Here is a 22,519-nt window from a genome sequence, read left to right as displayed (position 1 = left end):
AATCAACAGACAGAGACGGCATCTTGGAACTTTGTGATCAGTACTGTATGGTGATGTCACCAAGTGGTGTCCCATTTCGTAGGAGTATGTTTTCACCCCTTACCCCTACCCCTTGGTTTCAAGGTCCAAGGGGTAGGGGTAAGGGCCAAGGTGTAGGGGTAAGACGGGGAAATAGGATTCAGCCCAAGAGAAGAGATCCAAACACAGGCACGGCTTTACAGAAGAAATGGGTCATGTAAAGCAAAATTAAAATGTATCAACATAAACAACATTGCTTTGTTTGTGGAGAGGCAGTGGATACGAGGACTTTAGGTGCACCGGTGCGACATAGAGGAAAAATGTTAGTCGCACCCCTAGAGCCTGGTGAGCTAACAGACACAAACTAGCACTGTTCACTGCTGTTGTCTGAAAAACAACAGACAGGACAAAATGTTGCGTTTACTGGTAAACTGGTAAACCTTGTGACCGACGTATGACTGACTGCTGTCTGTTGTGGAATTTTCCGGGACTGTCACCATCTAGAAACTAGGCTGCGAGGAGGAGGGAACAACTCTGATTGGCACATTGATCAGACAGTGGTTTACAGAGCAGTAGACTGGCTTTGCAAAAAAAAGGAGCGTTCCATTAACAGAATGACCCATTTAAAATATCGCTCAATCACACAAATTTGATCGTGGGAAGCCAAAATCGTGACTGTGATTAAAATTGGATTAATAGTGCAGGCCCATTTTACAGCATATTTTATTTGAATGTATCCTAATTTATAATATTTGAGAATGTTTTTACATATTGTTTGTATGTGTAGCATTTCATTATGAAAGCTTGTATTACGTAATGTCAATAACCCTGACCCTAAAAAGCCTCTCTCACGGACTCTTCAACCCTCTGCTGGTACAACTTGTTCCTTAATGTAGTCACACTCAACACCCTCCTAACATTCACATAAATGCACCTGATGTTGCGTGTTATAAGCTTGCACATGTTTTGTTATTGTCACACGACAGTTCTGGACAATTTCTTCTTCTTTTTTTTATATTTTTTTGTGATCAAATGTTTTTATTTTCATTCTACAAATTAAAAAATAAAAATCACAAACAAATCACAGGCAAAACACTGGAACATAAAAAAAAGTTTCCCAGGGACAAAACATACAGAGATGAAAGACGACACACACACACACACACACACACACACACACACACACACACACACACACACACACACACACACACACACGCACACGCACACGCACACACGCACACACGCACAACGCACACACGCACAACGCAACAGAAAGAGTAATGCCCACAGATTACAAATAATGCATGCAGAGACAGACATGCACATAAACAGACACACACATAGACAGACACAAGACAGGGGGAGACCCTGGACTAATAAATGTAATGTTACTGCACATAGACGGGCTGACAATAAAAATGTGACTTTACTTGACCCAACCTGTCAAACTTTCTCACATAAGTAGGCTAAGTGAAATATTTTACAGCATTATACAAAATGCATACTAAATCAAACCTACCAGTTCCCTTTTAACTTGCGAACGATTTGTGTAGCCAGCTTTTTCTTGGGGGTCAGCACAGGGGTCACGGGGGTAGAGGGGACAGAGGGGTTTGACTTCTGAGGGCTAGCGCTGGGACTGGGTGGTGACTGAGGGGCCCGGGGCCTCCTCCATTGGTCACAGTACACTCGAATCTACATCAAGGTTAAAAAAAAAAAAATGTATTTATTTTTGCATTTTCACAAATCATGCCCAGTCTTGTTCCCTCACAGCATTAGAGAAATGACAGCTCATCTTACCTGAGGTTTGACATTTATGTAGATGGTCCCCTGTCTTATGCGGGCTTTGTTGAACTTCACTAGGGCATAGAGGACACTGGAAAAGGAAGGGTCCTTTATTCCTTTTCTGGAAACATAAACATGCAGAGAGGGAGAGGCATTATACACAGCCTGGAATAAAAAAAAAAAAAAGGGAATTAACTGGTGATATATGCGTGTGTGTCACACCCTTAGAGGGAGGGAGTGGCATAATACACAGCCTGGAATAAAAAAAAAAAGGGAATTAACTGGTGATATGCGTGTGTTACACCCTTAGAGTGCAGACAGACTGAAGGGGCTGACATATTTTTTAAGTTTTCTTATTCTGAAAAGAATAATTAAAAAATATATATCAGTCTGCCGGCTCGGGTTCAGTGGCCAAACGTTCATTTAGAACCAGCTGTACTTAGTTGGAACAATACTAGAGCTGGGCAATATGGATACATCATATACTGCAATATGTTTAACCAAATACCTCCATGTCAATATAATAGGGTTAACTATGATAAATTTGTTTTTGTTTTTTTTTATAAATAATCATCAGTACCATAACTCTATTTGTAAAGGCAAATAATAGAACAGCTAGAAAAATCTGGTAATTCAAAATATTAGATATGAAAGTATGAACCTTAAAGTATGTATTATTATCAGAACAAAGTACGTATAGTATGAAAGTAAAATGATTTATTGTGCGGTAAAATGTTTTTATTAGACCTTAAAGTTGTGCTTATCTTAACTCCTTTACTGTTGGGCAGTTTAATCTATAGTAATGCATCATATTCTATAAAATTGTCATGTCCCTAGCATCTTTTCTGTGAGAACTTTTAATGGCGTCATAAAAACTATTATTCTAACTATTAACTATTTTTCAACTTTGTAACGATGCATTTTCCAGCTGAACCAACAGTTTTTTTTTAATTTAGCTTTAAAGTGGGAGGATTGTCTTAACACACGGTGGAAAACTGCATCCTTCAGTTTATCAGAAACATACAATCAACATCTGTTTTCACTGGACATGAGGCAAAATAAAAATAAAAAAATCTAATCTGAAAAGTACCTCAACCTTTCAAATCATTTGAGAGATAAAAGGGATATAACAAGCACAATATTTACTTTTGAAATGCAGTGGAGTAGAGGAACTAGCATTCAATGGAAATAATCAAGTAGGCTTTGGCCTACATATATGTAATTAGGTAGCCTACAGTAACGTTATTGAGTATAGAGAAAATGTTCCCTGTACTGTTACAAAAGATACAGAATGTGAATTACGGGATGTAATAGAGAGGCAAAATAATTAGACTGTTGACTTCCTGGTTACGTTAGTTAACGGCCACGACTCGTCTGTCTCAGACATCTTGAACAACTGCATGTGACACGCGCTTGTTTTTGCACCCTTACCTGCCCTTAAATTCAGAGTTGTAGATTTCCCGAAGTTCCGTTTTGCTGGTGATGGATGTTCTGTCTCCCAGAAATTCAATGAAGTCAAGTCCGGATTCCAGAGCGTCTTTAAGCGACGACATGTTGACGTGCCGATGCTGCTGACCTGCTGACTATCGACTGACTCACATGAGGAAGTTCATCGCTCACCGACTATCACCTGAAGTAAGCTCTGTTGAATGCGCTGGGCATTTCCACACGCTAACGTTACGTATTTTGCGCGACATGTGCAGAAACTAAACTTTTCCGTGCATCAAATTATCATTAATTTTATATCAAAACTCCCATCATGCGATATATTAATCAGCTATTTCGCGCAGTTTAGCGCAAAATGTGAGCTGGTGAACGGTCACCAGCGTCCACCGGAAGGGAGCGTCTGCAATTGTTGTACACAAAGAAAGCGAAAACACCACCGCTACAGAACAAAATACAGACAAAAACAAACAACTTTAACTTATTCTGTCTTTGACCGTGTTGTCTTTATACACCATACAAAGTTTAGCTGAAGTTTAAATGTCCTTTTCCAACGTTTATGACGAGTACTATGCTGTTGTTCCTTCATGGGTTCACAGCAGGCTGTGGGGTCATGTGAGTGGGCTTTTCCATCGATTTCAAGTAAAGGCCTATTAAATATTTTATAATACAATCTGTTTGTCCACAATCCTCAAATACACCTAACTGCATAACGATTCATTACAGCTTTAATGAATATTAATGACTGGTAATAGACACACACACACACAAGCAGTCAAAAGTTTGGAATCACTTACAAATTTCCATACCACTCCATTACAGACAGAATACCAGCTGATCTGAGTGGGTGGCTGACCTTTTAATGCAATATCTACATTGGCCATTATCAGCAACCATTCATCCAATGTTCCAAAGGCACATTCTGTTTATTAATCTGATATCATTTTAAAAAACTAACTAAGAAAACATTGGAGGACCCTTTTTGCAATTATGTAAGCACATAATGTAATCTGAAAACTGCTGCCCTGGTTAAAAAAGCAATGCAGCTGATCTCAGATGGTAATTTGTCTACAATGAAGTGCAATGGAAATTTCTAAGTGACCCCAAACTTTTGACTGTGTGTGTGCGCGTGTGTGTATATATTCAGGTCTCACACTGGAACCACCAAATATTTGTTATTTTGCCTCAAAAATGACTTGAACAAGTAAGCGATCATCAATTAAGTTTCTGTAATAATTATCTATGAATCATGTAATTAACTATTTCAGCTCTAATTAAAATAAAATAGGGATAGAATATTCATAATTGTTCACAATACTTAGTCCACAGTGCACAAAGAAACAGCAGAATATTTTTCATGTACATACGGTTATTGACATGAAACATGAAATGTAAGGCAAATATATGTAATTTACCAAATACAGTGAATACTGTGCTTTATTATAAAGCAACCCTCAATGAAATTTGGTCTGCAACACACAGCAGGATTTACATATTTTGATAATGCCACCGCCACACATATTTTTACTAAATGCATGCATCCAGGGCTGAGGTAATTGAACAGAATGTCCGGAAGAAACATGATGTAAAACACAAATTATTACCATTGCTTGAGGATCATAGTTTTATTTCATGAATAATAAATGTACTTACAGTTTGTATAAAAAATATAGCAAAAGCTAAAGGCAAACAGTGGGCACGTCAATACTTTATCAGTCCAGGGGGAGTAAAGAAGAATTATCACCGAAAATGCCTCTCAACAACAACAAAAAGTGGAAGAACTAAACTTCAAGGGGGAAGACAAAATGTTAATGGGGAAAAGAAAGTAACATTTATGCTTTGGCTCCAACCCCGCTTCGAGAGGGATGCATACATTATACAGATTGTGTCTATCAGTCATCGAATTGCATACAGTATTTGCTCTCTGTTAATAAAAAAAAAAACTATAGGAGGTATTGAAAGCTCTTAAAGAATATCAGTTGTGTTATACAGAAAGTGTAAATGAGTTGCTTCATAAAAGTCAAGGGGCTTTGTGAGGATGTGTCCATTTGAAAGCACTGAGGGATCAGAAACTGTGGGTTTAACATGCGACTGAGAACTTGAATAGCAGGGATGACCCGAGCTTTCACAGTGTTACTAAAAGCATCATTTGTTAAAAAATATGTTTACTAATGAGCGACAGTTACATCACCCAATGTCCTTATAATCTGAAGGCATTCCCTCGTAGTGCATAAAGGAAACTGTCATTCTCTACAAAAACCCCAGCAGTGATGAAATGTCTCTTTGAGAAGGACATACGGTACGCTACGTTGCGTCACACGTGTTAGCGTGTCAGCTTCTCCCCAATTTGTTTGCCGGAACCCTAACAGCCTCTGTTCTCTAAGCATTCTGCATTTCCTTGCCAATCTTGTAGCTGAGGATTTTATTCCAGTCAATCTTGGTGCGGGTGACCGGGAGCTGTCTGCGTAAGGCTTTGAACGTGGTGTCCGACATGGTCTGATAGTTTTCACTAATGGCCACCTGAAAGACAACAAAGAGAAGTACGTCAGTCACGCTTTCTGTGCCACGATGTCATCGGTCAGTGCCAGTTAGTTGGACATTATCAGAAGGAAAACTTCATGTTTGAGCTGTGTGAGATGTGGAAATTGAGTCAAATTTTATTTAGTGTTGTTCATACTGGGAAGATTTAAGCGTGTTAATTTTCCATTATACGGACAGATGTTTGAAATTTGGAATAGCTGTTCAGTTAAGCTATATATAAGAATATTACACAAGATGGTGTACTTTAACATCATTACTGGCATGACAGTGATGCAACTAGTGCCGAGGCACTTTTTATTTTTTTATTCTTCCATGAACAGCTACTATGTCCATGGACTTTATATGAAGGCTATTTTTAACATAGCACCATGCCATTGACTTATCGGCACAGCTGATGTGATCCAGACTTTTCCAAGAACAGTTAACGCCAGAGCATTGTACAAATAAAAAAAATAAAAAGTATTTAATCAGATGAATCTCCTTATATAAATATGTTGGAGAGCTTCAGCAAATGCAGCGGTTAAGTTCAAGTTCCTGTGTTCCACTGTGATTTAATATCATGAATAAAAATGATTCTAGTTATAGTTTACTCTAAAAGTATTGATGTTACTATGGAAATGGTGGAGTAACATTAGTGATGAGCAAGGTATGCTGTCATGGTGATTTGAATCACATTCTAAATGTCTAGTTGACTAATCACATTGTATAGGAGACACGTATATCATGTTTGTTTATGGTTTATAGTTTTTACCTATTACGTCATACGTAGGACATCATGGGGTTGGTCTGATGATAATCATTCTATTTATACACCTGTGCACCTGCATGGCAGGGCTTGAGAGGGGGTGAGTTTGGGTTTTTTGCACTTTCTGTTGCAAGTTTATTGCAGTTTCATCACAAGTTTTCTTCATCTATTCCATTTTTGCAGTATTTTTCAGGAAACTGGATTTTGTTTGATGTTTTGTTCCTACTTTCCAATGTACAATAAATCTTTGAACGCATACCTCGGAGTGGATCTGACTTATTCAAACGGCGTGTCATACAGGGGATTGTTCCCTGGCTCAGCCTCTCGGAGGCTCTTGGAGGTTACAAAGATGTCACTACACATTGCCTGGTCGGACCAACTTGTTGTAAAGTTTGAATGAAGTTTGCCAAATGTGTCCAAAAAAAAAGCAATTGATTCAATGAATTACATTTCATTCTGTTTTTCCAGTAACATACGGGACATGTTTTTTTAGTGATTTATGAGTTTTATTGCCGACAGGTACAGTAGGAAAATGTGATTGTGAGAATGATCAACATTTTTGTGTCTTTTTTGACTTTTTGTGATATTGTTAAAAGTAAATAAAGTAGATAAAAGTATTTGCAGTATTCTGGATCACAATAGTAAAAACCTTTTATTGACATAAGGGGGCCAATCTCATACCTGGTATTCATTCTCTGCATCCTCAATAATTTTCACAAGATCCTTTGCGGTCTGGTTCTCATTCTGCCAAAACATACATTTGTGGGTTAATTAAAATACTGAGACACACACAAATACTCATAAGTCCATTTAATTATGTACTACTTGCTACTGGATTATCAACGCCACTTAGTGTTGTCTGACTGTCTGTTGCCTTCACGATTCAGGGAAAAATATGAATCACAATTTCATAGCTTAGAACTGATATCACAATTTTTCTCCTCACAAAGTGTAATGTTTATTGCACACATGAACCATGACAAAACAAAACAAATTGGCAGTACTAAAAACTGATTTTTTGGCACCTATAGCACATTGCATCACCTCAAGACTGTAACCATGGTTGGCTTCAATGAAGAGAAGGGAGAGCATCGCAGCGCTTGGGAGCGCTTTAAAACCTATTTTATACAGACTACTATGTTTAAAACTCACAGAAGAAAGTAGTAGCGTTTGTGATGCAGTCAACTCGTAAAATTAAATGAGAATTGAAGTCATTAAAAAAAAAAAAGTATAAACAAAAGTGGGGAAAAAATCAAAGTTATTTAAAAATTAAATCGTGAACAGGGTGAATCGAGGTCAGGATTTTATAAGGATTAATCGTGCAGGCCTATCTGACACAAGACATGGTTACAGAAGAATCTTCAGCTTCCCAGTTTTTAAAATAGAAAAAAGGGAATATGTTAAAATACTTACAGACACAATCAGTGCTTCCTGTACATCTTTATGGCTAACCAGTTGCACATTTCCATCCTCATAATAATGTACCTGGAAATAAAGAGGAGATGCACACAATGATGAATCAAAAACTAATTTCACAGCTAAGCTCATACCACACTTGTTATTTACTTTATTTACCTGTATTTTCAAGACTCCAACCACCTGTGCTGTAGATTGCGAGACACTGAACTTCCATTCAGACCGGCAGCGACCGTTCCTGGAAACAGAAAAAGCAGAATACTACACTTGAAATCCAATCCCAAACACATGGACATACAGTAGAATATAATTATATAATTGTCTAAATGAATTTGGTTAAAGTTTAAAATGAGATCCATGTCCTCTCTCAACTTACCAGAAGTTTTTAGGCTCAAATTGATGACTCTCAATACAAGCTATAATGGTCTGCTGGCCATCAATTGTTTTCCCATAAACCTAAAGCAGATTAAACAGGATGAGTGGGTGATTCATTGTGTGTAGTGCTGAACAGGGCAGTGCAGGCTGGGAGAGTGATCTCACTGTGCAAACTCCACTGGGGTAATGCTCCTTGACGTAGGCCCTCAGGGCAGAATCACAGGCATCTCTCCATGACCTGAGGGCTGCCTCACCCTCATGGGGCTTGGGGTCGCTGGCTTCCTTTCTCAGGTGGTCAAATTTGAAGGAGATCTTGTTGTGTGGATCAAAAAAGCGGCCATTACCCAGGTCTCCATGCTCTGTTATCAGAACCTTCAGGAGAAACAGAAAACCTGCCGTTACTATATCTGGTTAGTCAGGCGTGGTCGTTAATGATGAATAATTGAATAAGGATGAAATCTTAGTAGGTTTAATGAGAAACGCAAATGATAAAGAAAAAAAAGCTTGCCTGATCTTCATATCCATCAATTTTGGCAAGGGTGAACTGATCCATGTTGTACTGGGCAAAGGCACTGTGTGTATATATATATATATATATATATGTATACATATAAATAAGAATACAACCACAAGTTGCGTACATCCAGAATATGATTTTATTACATAAATAATAATAATAAAACTTACTGAGCCGCGCCCTCTCTGAGAAGGTTATCATTGCTGAGCAGTATTCGCACATCTGAAAAGGAGTTAACATAAGAAAAGCATTGACAAATTGTTTCTATGTACATTTAAATGCAGGTAGTCCTACAGATGTCAATCACAAATTAGGCTCACCATTGAAGACTTCATTGAACTCTCCAGGAGGAGAGTGCATCACAAAATTAGCTGCAATACGGACCTAGAAATAGACAAAATATCTTACTAAGAGGCATCCCAATATTACTGAGTACAGAGTACTTATTGGTTCAGTTCCCCCCATATTAAAAGAAATTATATTAAGGTAGAATAACAACAGTCTCCAACACTAGCCAAATTTACTGTATGTTTTTTTGTGAAAATCAGGCCAATTTTTCTCTTCTTTAGGATACTGCAGGTGGTGTATATGAGAAGGGAAAACCCTTCCAGCAGCCACTAGAGTGAAGCAGAGAGCAACTTCTCGGCCGCTTGTTAGATCTATTTTGGCCACTCCTTAGATGGCAGGCAGGGGATGTCACCCTAGGGCTTTTCTTAGCAGCCAGAATGCAAGTGTAAGCATGTGGTGTCAAAGGCACAGGGTGAAGAAGTTGTGGCAGGTACTAGTGCTCTCATAAGGTAATATCCTCAGTAAGGACGGTTGGCTAGAGGAGAGTTAAAAACAATATGGCAGGACATAGACATAGATAGGTGGATGCATAGTTTAACATCAATAGAGAAGTCGGAATAACAGTTGACCAGTCCAACATCCTAAAGTCTCTGCCACATCATAGTGTTGCTGTACCAGTGATGCCGTCTGTCAGGCAGACAGGCCTCCAGGCTGCAGCTGCCACTGACCTACAAATGGGCTGTACAGCTGAAAGGGCAGTGGGCCTAACAATGACTAACCTAGTTTAACTACACGCCCAAATAGTCGCTCCATTCAGAGCCCACAAAGCCCAGGCTCAGACTCTGATTCTCCACAAAGCAGTCCAACAGTCTGAGCTTGTGCCTGATAGAGAAAGAGATGGTAAATAAAGATGCTAATAAAAAGGTTTAAATGGTGGGTTTCAATGCTTTCAATGCACTGACTTGTTAGCGTGTATTTCAAAGGTTCACTGTCGTAATGCTGGGAGGTGTAGGCTCATGTCACACCATCCGTTTTAAGAATGCAAAGCATTATTTTACAACATGTTGCAACATGAGGCAGAGGGAGCTACCCCAGTCACAGCAACACTGTAAGAAACACTGCTTCTGCCCATGAATCTAGTTCAAAAAGTTGCAGGCATACAAGTTAAATACTAAATACCTGCAAACTCGACTTACATGATTGACTAACTTCAGCTTGATTTCAAAACAAGTATAAGCAGCTACATTAAGTTCTAGTAAACTGGGTGTGGGTGGTGTTATGCTGTCCTCATCCTTACTGTAAATGCAGGAAGTAGCTCGACTTCCTCCCATTTAGCATTAGCTTCTCATTTTCACTTATTCTAAACTCAATAGTCATGTTAAATTTAGACATCCAGCTCGGCCGTGCGGAGGTCATTTTTAATCCCATGTGCCGGACGCACACACTGTAAATTAGCTAACTCACATTATGTATTTGGGCACAACATGCAAACTCTCTGCAAACTGTCAAATACAACACTGCCTTGGTTGAGCTCCACCAACAGCTACCTTATACGGTCCGTCTGGCGATTCATGCTGCAGTAAGTGTTTCATGAAGCACTAATATGTTCAAGGCACACATGTTAAGGCTAATAGAATATATCACAGTATGAATTTGTAAATTAATACCTTCTCTTCATTGCTGAGCTCTTCGAAATCTGCCATCTTGGCTCACTGAAGCGTTAACAAAGCGACTGTCGGTGTTGCCAGGTATGTGTGACTCCTCCCAACGCAACCAGACGCCTAACAAGTCAAACTGCCCTAGTGGTGGGGGGGGGGGGGGGGGGGGGGGGGGGGGGGGGGGGGGGGGGGGGGGGGGGGGGGGTTGTCCTGAACATACAGTACAAAACATTGAACGAAATAGAAACAACTTAAATTAATGTTCGAATGCTTGATGACGAAAACTTGTATTTGAATGAACTCATAATTTATGTAGGCTATATATGATACAATTGAATTGTACATACAAACTAAGCTAGTCTGGCTTGCCAGACCCATATACTGTATATAATTAACAAATTCAAACAAATATAGCCAAATTTACAGTATATGGCCAGACCTCTCCACAGCACTGCGGAGTAAAAATTCAGCTGACATTATCCCAACCTGGCAACCTTAAAGCCTTCACGTAATGTGGGATAGATGGATGGTCGGGACTATTCAAGACAGTTAATTAACGTCAGAGTTGGTCGCGTGAGGGTTAGAAATCCTGAATGCATTTGCATCCAATGCATGAATTTTTTGTTTGGTTTTACGACATTGTGTTGATATCAATATCTAGGAACATTAAGAAAACTGATCTATTATTATATATGTCTTGGTTAACATGTCTGCTTGACAATTCCATTTTGCAGCAATACAATTGAAGTGAGATGAACAAACAGATGTTTATAAAGTTTTCTTTTGGCAACATATTTGAAATTTGGAAAAATTTGAAGTGGGGGAAAAGATAATATATTGCAATATATTGGAGACTATTGCAATATGTTTAAAATCGCCATAATATCGTATTGTTACATAAGTAATGATAATGTATCTGTGGACTCTGATGATTCCCATCCCTGATAGAACTGCTACGCTATTGCAAAAGAAAGGCTTGATAAAATACTAATTAGAGAGAGTGAAACTAAATTGTACACAGAACATTGAAAAAAGTCTTCAAAACCAATCGAATGGTGAGACCATGGACACTCCACATGTGGAGTTTGAGGACACAAGTTGAGCAGAATCAACTCTGCTACCATTAGGATCAGTCTGAAGGATGACTGTCCCCGCAGAAGAAGATTTGAGCAGGGTGCTGCTGCAGTAGAACAGGCTGCCACTGTATGAGCAGATTGTTGACAAGCCAATTGGCATAAATGCTCCCTGTGTGGTAATGCAGCAGAGCTGGTCATTTCTGCAAGGCACAAGCGGCGCTGTCCGCTGTGATTGATGCTGTGACATGTGATTATGTTTGTTTTTAACACAAGCTGAAGGAATTCCCTCAACTACTCAACCCAGTATCAGCTACAGCCGTTCGGCCGTATGGTTTGGCGTGACAGTACATATAGATAAACACAGATAAATATTAGAGAATGTCAAAATGCATTATGCACACTGTTTTAAACAATGATGTTTAAAGGGCCTATTTATTTCTTTGCCTTGTGTTCAGTAAATCTTGTGTGGATAGGCTACATGTGTTCTGCTATTCATATTTGCATAAACAATGATAGCAGAAATACATAATAACTGTAGCAGAAATGTACTGTATGTATGAAATGTTTTAAGGCATGCAATGTAATTTAAGAAATTAGAATGTGGGCCAAAAGGAAACCGAATCGACAGGTGTGCCCTCGCTTATTTAAATACGTGACAATGACAGGTTTGAAATTCAGAATATAACTTCTTTATAAAGTTTTTGTTATTTTTACTGTTGGTTGTTGATGTGAGACCTGTCTATGTGTGACACTATTACACACTCCGGCACAGTAGGTGCCGGCAAGCACATTAAACGTTGGTTTGCAGCCCAGCCGGCAATGGGAAAGAAGAAGAAGACGACCGAGAGACGCCGTAAAGTGGAAGTAGAAGAAGAAGCCTATTGTGAGAGGAGGATAACTAGCTAGATGGCCTGGACCGATCTGTGGCGTTGAGAGGCTGTAAACGGAGATACAACCCACGTTGAAGGTTAGCAAAGAGTTACTCTGCTGTCTGCAATATAACGACACACGCTGAGAACTCGTATAACGTTTTGTTACCTCCGTGTAGTTGCCTCTGTCGCTAAAAAACTAGCTGTGCGGTTTCAAGATAACAGGTATGCTAAGGTTAGCTAGCTTCTAGCTAGCTAGCTAGTGAACATTCAACTTCAACTTGGCTACGTGTAGCTACATCGTAACCACATATGTTAATGCACAAATGTATGGCGGTATAGCAGTGCAGCAATGCTAATTTGATTTTGAGAAAATAAACATAAATTATGTGATCTGTTATCAAAACCGGCGCTGTAAAGTCAGCGTAATGGACGCCAATCCGCCCGCCGAGAACAGCGTGGACGCTCACAGCTAAAGGCATTGACATTAATGTTACGCAGTATTGCGCGAATTAAGCTTAGTGGTTTTCTTAATATTTGGGGATACAAACGCAGCAAACATGGTGGCTTGTATAACTTGTAGCTGTCCTTCAAGATCAGCTCTGATTCTGAATGGTTGTAGTCTCATATGTGCAAGCCTGCCAGTTTAATCGAATCTGGAATGTTTCTGATAGGAAGTGCTGCATTCAATGTAGAATAGATATTGTGCAACATGGTACTACGAATGAATGAATGAATGAATGAAATGCGTTACTCAAAAAGCCTTGACATTTACGTCTTTGTATACAGTTCTATGGATTTTACTGCAGTTCATACGTTTTGAACAAACCTGGAAAAGTTATGGCATTTGAAAAATGCAAATTCCAGGCCTGGAAAGTTTTGTAAAAATTAAGACTCAAAGTTTGGTAAAATTACTTTTTATTTTTTATTTTTACTATGAATCACATACATAGTTATTCATTTTATTGTTGAACCTCTGAGGATACCCGTTAAAACAGACTTTTATTCTTATTGTATACTGAGATTTTGAGGAATACATAGGCTTGAAAATTTGCCAAAAAGTCATGGAAAAGTATTTGTTAAAATGCATATGAACCTTGATGCAGACACAAAACGTTAATTTACCTTATTTGTCTATTTAATCTCATTGTTATGTGTGTGTGTACATGTTTGTTTTATGCCAAAAAAAACAGAGCATTCTATGGATTTTTACAATAAATGCAAACTTATAGGTTTTCAGTTTTTTTAGTTTTTGCTTTGCGAGACAGTAATCAGTGAAGCTACTACAGACATCTTAAGACATTTGAGGTGATTAATTTCCTAAACTGTTAATTGTATATATTGACATTTTAATTTCTCCCTTTTCAGAAATTGGGGATTCTAAATTCTGTGGAGACAGATTCCAGAGCACACAGGTTCAAATTAAGGTATGTAAAGGGCAGCTCCCTAAAAAGCATATTGGAAATAACCTCTGACCTTAAATGTAATGCAGGCTGACACAAATGCCTTCACTTTCTAATGTCAGTTTCTAATGTTGTGTGTTGGGCCTGAAATTATCTAGACTTTATCTTTTCCATTTAATATTGTGCCATGTTGGCCACTTAAAGTCATCAACCTATCCTGGAGGTGTTTAACATTGTTGATTTCATTGAACAAAAGAACACATTTGTGTGTTTTGCATTTTCAAGGTGATCTTTAAACTCATGATTTCCTTTCAACGTCAAGATTTCCTCAAGATGTTTATTTTTACCATTTCAAGAGAAGAAGATGATTTGAACTATTCGCCCCACTTCGATTTGTAGGAAACACAGTTGGAGGATTGTCTGCACAGCTATTTAGGGAAATCCTACAGACCGTTTTGACGTTGTCGAGGCAAGAATTTTCTAACCGTTGATCACACTGCACAGTTGACGCACTGTGGGTATCTGTCCAATTTGCTCCACTCTCTTTCGCAACTTCAGTATAACATTTTAGATTTTTGCGTCAAAATGTTCGCTGCTTTTTGTTGTATAAGTGAAATGTGTGTTTTCAACAACTTAAAGCGCTTCTTTAATAGTTTCGAGGGGCATAAAATGGAAGCGTATGGTCACTGGTTTAACATTTAGGGGTGCATTTAAGGTAAATCTATTCTAGGTTAAAACAGTTTAACATGGCACGTACTCTTGGGCCATTTATACAGTGTATACCTCCTAATCCAAGGATAAATATGGTGAAAGCCCAGCAAGACATTTGGCCGATCAATTGCAGGAATTTCTCATCTGCGATACTTTATGAAATTTCATCTGCATCAAGCTAAAGACCTTGCCCAACCACAATGGTTGTAGTTAAATTGTGGGCTAGTTATGCAAAGCTTTTACATTCCCGCACAGTGGAAAATCGAGACGGAAGTCCTTTGCGTCTCCAGATTTGCGCAGTGGATTTACATTTGCGTTGGTTAATATGCTCAGCATGAATGATCATTCAAGGCACACTCTCACATAGTACGTAAAGGTCACTTCAACAGTGAATCCAATAAAAGTGCAAGTGAGCAACGGAGAAATGCAGGACACATTCCAAAAAAAAAAGAAATTAACGAGGGCTTGGATGATTTTTGTGATTTCACCCGCGCGATTTGTTTCAAATTTGAATTTCAACATTTGTGACTGAATTTCCCCACAGCATTCCCTTTGTCTGAACTGATGTGATTTTGCAACTTCTGCTCTGCTAAAAGCTTTCATCTTTCCAAGGGATTTGATCTCTTCTCTTAACTCACTGACATGTTTCAGGATTGTGGACGGCATTTTAAAGACGTTAATTAACGAACAACCAAACTTTTTGAAGCATTTGAGTCGCACGAAGAAAGAAACCAGTAAACCCTTTGGATCGAGTCATGTCTCGCCGAAGAAGCCGCAGCGCATCACCAGGGCGTTTTTCTCGCACTTGCAGCAGTAATGATCCCAGAGAAATGGAGAGACGAATTTTTGTTGGGAATTTGCCGACCTCGGACATGGAAAAGAAGGATTTGGAAGACCTGTTCAGCCCATATGGGAAGATAGTCGGTCAGTAAAAACACCATACAAGCAATACGTTTAATTCATGACCTTTTTAATTATGTCTAGCATTAAGCATCACAAGTCTGATGTGTTTTTTATGAAATGCAAGCATGTAAAATAACGTAAAACATAATAATAAAACGTAATAATGTCCCTACTGATAATTTTGTGGGTAAATGGGTAGGTATCCAAAGTGTTCTTCAAAATGATCCTAAGTCTGTTCCACTTAAAATGTTCCTCTTCCAGGCGTGTCCATGTTTCGTGGGTTTGGATTTGTACAATTTGAACGTGTTGAGGAAGCCGAAGCTGCAAAGTCTGCCCAAAAGGGTCGAATATATAAAGGTTATAAAATAGGTAAGCCTTAACTGCAGTGGGTGTGATTGTATGGCCGAAGAGGATAGGATGTTATTGGTTTACAGCGAGCAACAAAACCCAAGTTATTGAAAGTTTTTTTGTGAAAACGTTTGAGCATTATAGTGTTAATCCTAAAGAACATCTGGATTTGTTTTTTTTTGTTTAAATTAAAAATTCCAGCAAAGACAAAGTAGCAAATATGCAATCTTAAGTAATAATCCATGCAAATGTGTTTTTTCTGTTTAATGCTATGCTCGCCAACACACAACCTCACAAAGTGCAGGGTGTGTGTGTTGACCTACAACTCATCAAAATCAACGATTTTTCTTCTTGACCTTTCTTTTTGTAGACATGTTACATTATTGGGAACCAAAGCAAATAAACAGTGCATTATTACATTTTGGCAAGGCCTGAATCTCTGAAATCATTTATTTGCAAACCTGTCGCAATTTTCTTCAACGCGGATTTAAATGCGTCACGGAAGTCGAGCGCTAAGTAGTTTCTGACGTCTGAATTTCAAGTTGAAATTTTACTTTAAAAGTTCACACTTTGCTAGTTTAGCCAACTTTTAAGGTTTGGAAAGAACTCCCTTCATTTCTACATCTTAAACTCAATTCGACAGATTTGGCAACAGGATTTGCTGCATTTTGACTCTCATCCAATTTGGATTTTCGAGCTTGGATACTGGAGCACAGTTCCATTTGGATCGTGGGAGTATTGACGCGGCCGCTCCATTTTGCGTGAAAACTTAAGCTGGTTTACATGTCACTGTTATGTTCAACGTTTGGATTGATTTATTTTCAGATGTAAATATGGCAGTGGAGCGACGGCAAGCTAAACTTCAATCCCAGCAGAGCCCTCCACGAAGGTAAAGTAACGTGAAATAGGTGTGAAGAACTACCACCATCACCTCCTGAGGTGCCCGTAAACAGAAAAACTAATTTTCCTCAACTGTGATTTCCACGAGTGGTGAAGTCTGCTATATGGAAGCTGTCGTACTATTAGATGGGCTTAAGATGGTTCATGGGACAGTCAATATTTCACTCTTAATTTACATTTCCAGATGTTGAAATAAAGAAAATAGCCACATGAATGTAATTTTAAAGTCTCTGTCTCAAAGATTCTTGCCATATGCTTTGTCAACGCTCATGTTCTTGGTGTGGTTTTATCCGGCATTTCATAGCTAACATATGCAACTTTCCAGCTGAAGGAACCCTAATGCTAGTCCCATCCTGCCTCGTATCTTTTAGGCACGTAAATGGCCTTTAACTAATTTTGTGTGTACACAAAACTGAATTTAATCCGAGGAACAGACGGATGCAACACGTCTCCACGACGGATGATTAAGTACAAACCACAAAACATCCCACACATCACTGGGTTTATTTCTGAGTTTTGGATATGTGGTCGGGCATTCACACACAGGATAACAGTCCAATGCAAACAGTGTCTCAGTGCGTGTGATCCTCATTCAAAACTATTCAGTTGCATTATGATTTAAAATTGTGGTGCAAAACCTTAAACTGCTGAGAAGTCAATTCTTATTTTGAATTCTGCAAGATCAAACCATTGTACGAGAGCATTTTGAATAAAGGCCTTGTGTATCCAAGCCTAAAGACAAACAAAAGCACCCATCCACATTTTCTTAACATGAAAACTTTAAACAGCACTTTGATACCCCTTGGCTACTTTGCATTTTGAGGAATGCTTATCAAAGTCTCAGGTTCTCCGTTTCTGCAGTTTGCTTAGAAATGTCTATGATTTGTAGAAACAGTTGACTTTTTAATGCAGTTTACAAAGGTGAGACTAATAACTTGTGCTAGACCTTTTAATGTCATACTTTTGGCCTGTGAAAGGTCTTGAGACAATGTCAGGCAAACATTTTTGTAGCATTTTTCTAACTCTGTAACACGGGAGTGTGGCTTACTGAAGATCCAACTGCTAATAATCACAAGCAAATTGTGCTAAATGCCCAAAATAAACCACCTTGTTCAAAAAAGTTAAACAGCCAAGGTGTATTTTTAGAGCTGGATTTATGTCAATGAAGCTCAAAGGGTCAACAAATCAATATTGTTGCGTATGCGGGCTGCTGGACATCTTCAAAAGATCGTTGTTGGAAAAACTAAGAATCCCCTCCTGGATTGAATAGCTGCCTTTGCGTTTCTCTGCGTCGGTTGTGTGAATATTAAATATTCAATCTTTTCATATTCAATAAACACCGTGATTTTACAATACCAACTGCAGTGGGCCTGTCCTCACCAGTCATGGACAGAGGTTCCCTTTACCCTTTGTAGTATTTAATAGGCAGGAAAACCTCCACTCGTCCTTGAACTAATTGATGACCTTTCTCTCAGGGCCCCTTATGGCAGTTATGGGGACAGCAAAGAACCCCGACCTCGGTCACGCTCACCGGTTTATGGACGGGAGAGCCGTGATGGGCGGGAGCCTCGGGAGAGCCGCGATGGGCGGGAGTCTCGGGACAGCCGTGACGGGAGGGACCCGGGCAGAGAGTCGAGGCCAGGGGGCCACTCTCGTGACCATGACTACCGGTACCGTAGCTCAGAGAGCAGAGACAAAGACCCCAGAGGCCCAGAACCCAGAGGCCCAGAACCTCGAGGCCCAGAGTCACGTGATCCTGCATACAGGTGACTAGTGACAGCCCATTAGTTGGAAGTCCCGGGTTAAGTGCTTACGTTTTTATCTAAACCTGACATGTTGCCATACAGCAGAGATGACTATGACCGATACTACCGCAGTGGCAGTGGTGCAGAAGACTTTTACCGGAGGAAAGATGAACCCTTCAGGGACCCTTACCGAGATCCCTGGAACGGACGCCGTGAGCCGGAGGGTATGTGTGTTACAGTGAACGGGCCAAGTTCTATCAAGTTACTCCTGATTAAGTATGTAACTACCTTTTTACAGTAATGTGTAAATTGTAAAAATATATTGGAATTCTTCTTGGATAGAATGGTTTTTTTTTAATTGTTTGAATGTACAACTGAATTATTTCCCCGTTTTAACCATATTATTATTTAAAGTACATATTTTATTTTTATGTACTTTATTACATTTTTTTTTTTTTTAGAAAAATGTTTGGTCAGTGTTTATAGTATGTCTGGGTTAAATCAGGTATAACATTTAGGCTTTATGAGAGAGTTGAGTTTTAAAGTTTGTTTAGGATTGTGTTCCACCGCTGAACATTCTACTGACATTTTCCAGTCGCCTCCAACCTCTCCTCAACAGTAGATGACCGTGCTCGACCAGAAGAGCGCCGGCGTAACGAGTTGTATCGACAGTACTACGAAGAACTCCAGCGGCGCTACGACACCGACCGTCCGGTCGACTGCTCTGTGATTGTCGTCAACAAGGCGCAAAAGTATGTCCACTCTCTGTTCACGGGAAACGCAAATGTCGGAAACCTCTAGGAACCTCTCCGTACAGGTTCGACCAGTACAAGGCATATTTTCATATCGCTCCTGTGTTTTTGTTTGCCTGTGTGTACTTGTGCTCCGAAAACAACTGTAGGGAGTATGCTGAGACGGTCGGGCGGAAAGTCCGCGATTTGGGCATGGTGGTGGATCTGATCTTCCTCAACACAGAAGTCTCGCTCACCCAGGCACTGGAGGATGTAGGCCGAGCTCGCACTCCCTTTGCCATCATCATTACCCAGCAGCACCAGGTCCACCGGTCCTGCACTGTCAACATCCTGTGTGGCACACCGCAAGGTAAAACCAGACCGTAAAGGTTGGGAGGGCCACTTTTGGCCCCTCCAATAACCCAAAAGCACAGCATTTCACAGGTGCATCTATTGTGTTGCCAACACGCTAATCTTTGTTGTGCTTTTATTGTGGTAGAGCATCGCAACATGCCGATGCAGGATGCCATGATGCTGGTTGCCCACAATTACGACACGTACAAAGTTGAAAACCGCGAGAAAGAACGCGAGGAGATTGCCAGAAAGGCTGCCAAGATGGCGGACAGCGTATTACTCCGGGAGCCCGACAGAGAGAGCCACCCTGTTTCTGTGCTCACCGCCATCACACTACTGTCTGAAAACAGGTATCTGGTTAAATATCTTTAAAATTAAAGTGTTGTGTAACGTTTTAAATGAAAAATAAAAGTTCAGAGCTGTGGGTGGAGAAGGTAAAATGTAATGTAAGTTTCAGAGATACCTCAACTTCTGTTTCCATGTTCTACTTCCTTTGGTTCATTGTATCAAAATCTCCACACTCACACACAATCCTGTTATATTCTGTGTGGCTGCTGGGTAGATTTGTAACGCCAGAGGAGATGGACGGTCTCATCGCCTACCTGACGGACAAGAGAACCCGGCTGCTGCGAAGCGCTGCAGACCCTCTGGCAGGTAAGCTGAAAGTGTCCTGTTGTAAAGGATTAGTAGGACGTTTCCTCTTTCACTAGTCTTCCAATGCCGCTCAGCTAGGAAATAGTCTGGGAAAACATAAGCAGTAAAAATAATCTAAAGTCTGAAGATACCCACTTTAATTATCTATCTCAGATTGCTAAAACCTCATTAACTTCTGCTCACCTTCACTATTGTTGATTTCCTCAGACAAGACTAAATGTTTGTCAATAACCTTTTTTTTTTTCGTGACAAAGACGAGACTGCACCAATGTCCAAAAACTCTAAGACTAAATAATTATGCATTATTGTTGATGAAAAAAGACGAGACTAAAATGTTTTGCATAAGATATGAATGAAGATCTCTCTTCATCAATAGTCTCTACTTTTTCATCATGAGGTAGAACGAATACAGTGCCCGTTCCAAACAGGCCAGTCGCTTGGTTCCTAGTATATATTATAAATAAGTGACAAAATGAACACTAAAATTCACACTGTGTTTTTATAGACGCCCACATCTGTACATTGGAATTGTGATTCCAGATTTAGATTTCTTTGCTTGCCCAGTATAGCTAGAAAAAGTATTCAATGTGGATGCAAGGTTTTGATTAACAGATTAAAAAAAGTGTACTTTGTAACCTATTAATGTTCTCCTAAGGGTAGAATTATTTAAATATTGCTCCCATTTTTCCTCTGTTAAACAGCTTTATCTGTTGAATATGTAGTAGTAGTAGTAGTAGAAGTTGTAGTAATTTGCGGAGTAGCACATTCTGACCAAACCTTTCATCTTACAGCTACAGTCCATGCTGCGGCTCCTGCAGCAGGACACCTGGACGTTCCGCCCTCAGCCGCAGGACTGCCGCCTGCATCCCATTCTACTCGCCCCCCCGCACAGACCGGCCACCTCGGCCTATCGGCTGCTCCGGGCGCCTCGGCGAACCCCAGCCATCAGCAGGAGCTGCAGGCTAAAATCCTCAGCCTGTTCAACAGCGGCAGCGGGGTGTCAGGAGGCACCGGCGGCCCGGCCACCGCCTCCCAGCCGCAGGCCTACAGCTCCCTTGGCCCCCCCCTGTCCCAGAACCCGGCCCGCCCACCCATGCCTGGTCCTCCTGCAGTTGGATCCCAGGGTTATGGCGCCCCACCTGGCCACATGCAAGTCCCACTCGGTGTTCAAAGACCCCCCACCTCAGCTTCAGGTATCAATTTTGACAACCCGAGCGTACAGAAAGCGCTGGACACCCTCATTCAGAGCGGCGGACCGTCCCTCAACCACCTGGTGGGCCCTGCTGCCTCACAGCAGCAACCCCCAAGGTCTGCACCCGGCATGGGCCAGATCCCGCCCATGTCCATGTATCCCCGACATTACTGATAGGTTGTAGTGAATTTAGTTCTCCTAATGTGAGGTCCACCTCTCCCTGTGACCCAATTAGACACCACATCAATTCTCTGTGCAGTGAAGTTTCCCGCTCTGAATAGGAATATTGGAAGATTGGATCTTTTTGTAAAAGCTTTTAATCATTTTTTTTTATTTTTTATTTTACTTTTTAATTCTGAGTTTTTTTTGTTCAGTTGATGAAATTTGACAACTTGTCCAGACTTTAATTGTCTGTATTTTCAATTGTTATTAGCCAGAAGATGATGATCCTTCCTGCGTGTAAGTGTAACGTGCATGTGTGAAGTACACTATACTTTGGTTTATGATGGGCTCCTTAGTTATTTTCCAACCATGATTGATTGTGTTTTATAGTTGTACACAGTGTCTTTTTAATTTGTAACATTTTCATTGTCAAAAAAAGACGATTAAAAACTCCAGACACAATTGTAGTAATAAAATGGTATTGGTTTATTGCATTTTGTGCTGACAAATCTATAAAATGGAACGGGTATCGCCAGAAGCCATAGATAAGCATTTTGAAATGTAAGATAAAACTACTTTTTCCTCTTTTTTTTTATGTACCATGAAACACAATAGAGAATAATACATTATTTTTTTAAATCTTTGAATATTTAAATTACACTGACACAAAAAAAACACCTCCACA

The 22,519-nt window shown here is 39.9% G+C and overlaps 3 protein-coding genes across 17 annotated transcripts in view; 1 reads left to right on the top strand and 2 right to left on the bottom strand.

Moving 5' to 3' along the window:
- The window catches only part of mov10a (Mov10 RISC complex RNA helicase a), a 17,361-nt gene extending 13,544 nt beyond the window's left edge, over nucleotides 1-3,817 (bottom strand). Inside the window, exons 1-3 of the mRNA XM_034869059.1 lie at nucleotides 3,235-3,817; nucleotides 1,819-1,924; nucleotides 1,541-1,713 (exon numbers count right to left, since the gene is read on the bottom strand). Of these exons, the coding sequence (XP_034724950.1) occupies nucleotides 1,541-1,713; nucleotides 1,819-1,924; nucleotides 3,235-3,356 (401 nt within the window). The 5' untranslated portion in view covers nucleotides 3,357-3,817. The remainder of the gene's footprint in view (nucleotides 1-1,540; nucleotides 1,714-1,818; nucleotides 1,925-3,234) is intronic.
- Nucleotides 3,818-4,846: 1,029 nt separating this feature from the next.
- Nucleotides 4,847-10,923, bottom strand: capza1a (capping actin protein of muscle Z-line subunit alpha 1a). The gene is made up of 10 exons (XM_034870221.1): nucleotides 10,796-10,923; nucleotides 9,161-9,224; nucleotides 9,011-9,062; nucleotides 8,832-8,895; nucleotides 8,489-8,695; nucleotides 8,325-8,404; nucleotides 8,108-8,186; nucleotides 7,946-8,017; nucleotides 7,214-7,276; nucleotides 4,847-5,766 (listed from the first exon to the last, which is right to left on the bottom strand). Exons 1-10 carry the CDS (start codon nucleotides 10,829-10,831, stop codon nucleotides 5,626-5,628), a joined length of 858 nt encoding a protein of 285 aa, XP_034726112.1. The 5' UTR covers nucleotides 10,832-10,923; the 3' UTR covers nucleotides 4,847-5,625.
- A 1,767-nt stretch (nucleotides 10,924-12,690) lies between these two features.
- ncoa5 (nuclear receptor coactivator 5) lies at nucleotides 12,691-22,328 on the top strand. 15 transcript variants are annotated; one of them, XM_034870458.1, is made up of 12 exons: nucleotides 12,691-12,829; nucleotides 14,100-14,158; nucleotides 15,497-15,769; nucleotides 16,010-16,117; nucleotides 16,922-16,985; nucleotides 18,472-18,762; nucleotides 18,847-18,965; nucleotides 19,364-19,493; nucleotides 19,613-19,842; nucleotides 19,972-20,176; nucleotides 20,389-20,480; nucleotides 21,272-22,328. In XM_034870458.1, exons 3-12 carry the CDS (start codon nucleotides 15,601-15,603, stop codon nucleotides 21,844-21,846), a joined length of 1,983 nt encoding a protein of 660 aa, XP_034726349.1. In that variant the 5' UTR covers nucleotides 12,691-12,829; nucleotides 14,100-14,158; nucleotides 15,497-15,600; the 3' UTR covers nucleotides 21,847-22,328. The 15 variants fall into 15 exon arrangements, with proteins under 15 accessions (XP_034726349.1, XP_034726347.1, XP_034726343.1 ...); XM_034870456.1 differs by having other exon boundaries at nucleotides 19,361-19,493; XM_034870452.1 differs by having other exon boundaries at nucleotides 19,337-19,493.
- The last annotated feature ends 191 nt before the right edge of the window (nucleotides 22,329-22,519 follow it).

Source organism: Etheostoma cragini, chromosome 4 (assembly GCF_013103735.1).
Source record: "Etheostoma cragini isolate CJK2018 chromosome 4, CSU_Ecrag_1.0, whole genome shotgun sequence".
Taxonomy (NCBI): domain Eukaryota; kingdom Metazoa; phylum Chordata; class Actinopteri; order Perciformes; family Percidae; genus Etheostoma; species Etheostoma cragini.
Note: the sequence above shows the minus strand (reverse complement) of the source record. Positions and strands in the feature narration are given on the sequence as shown.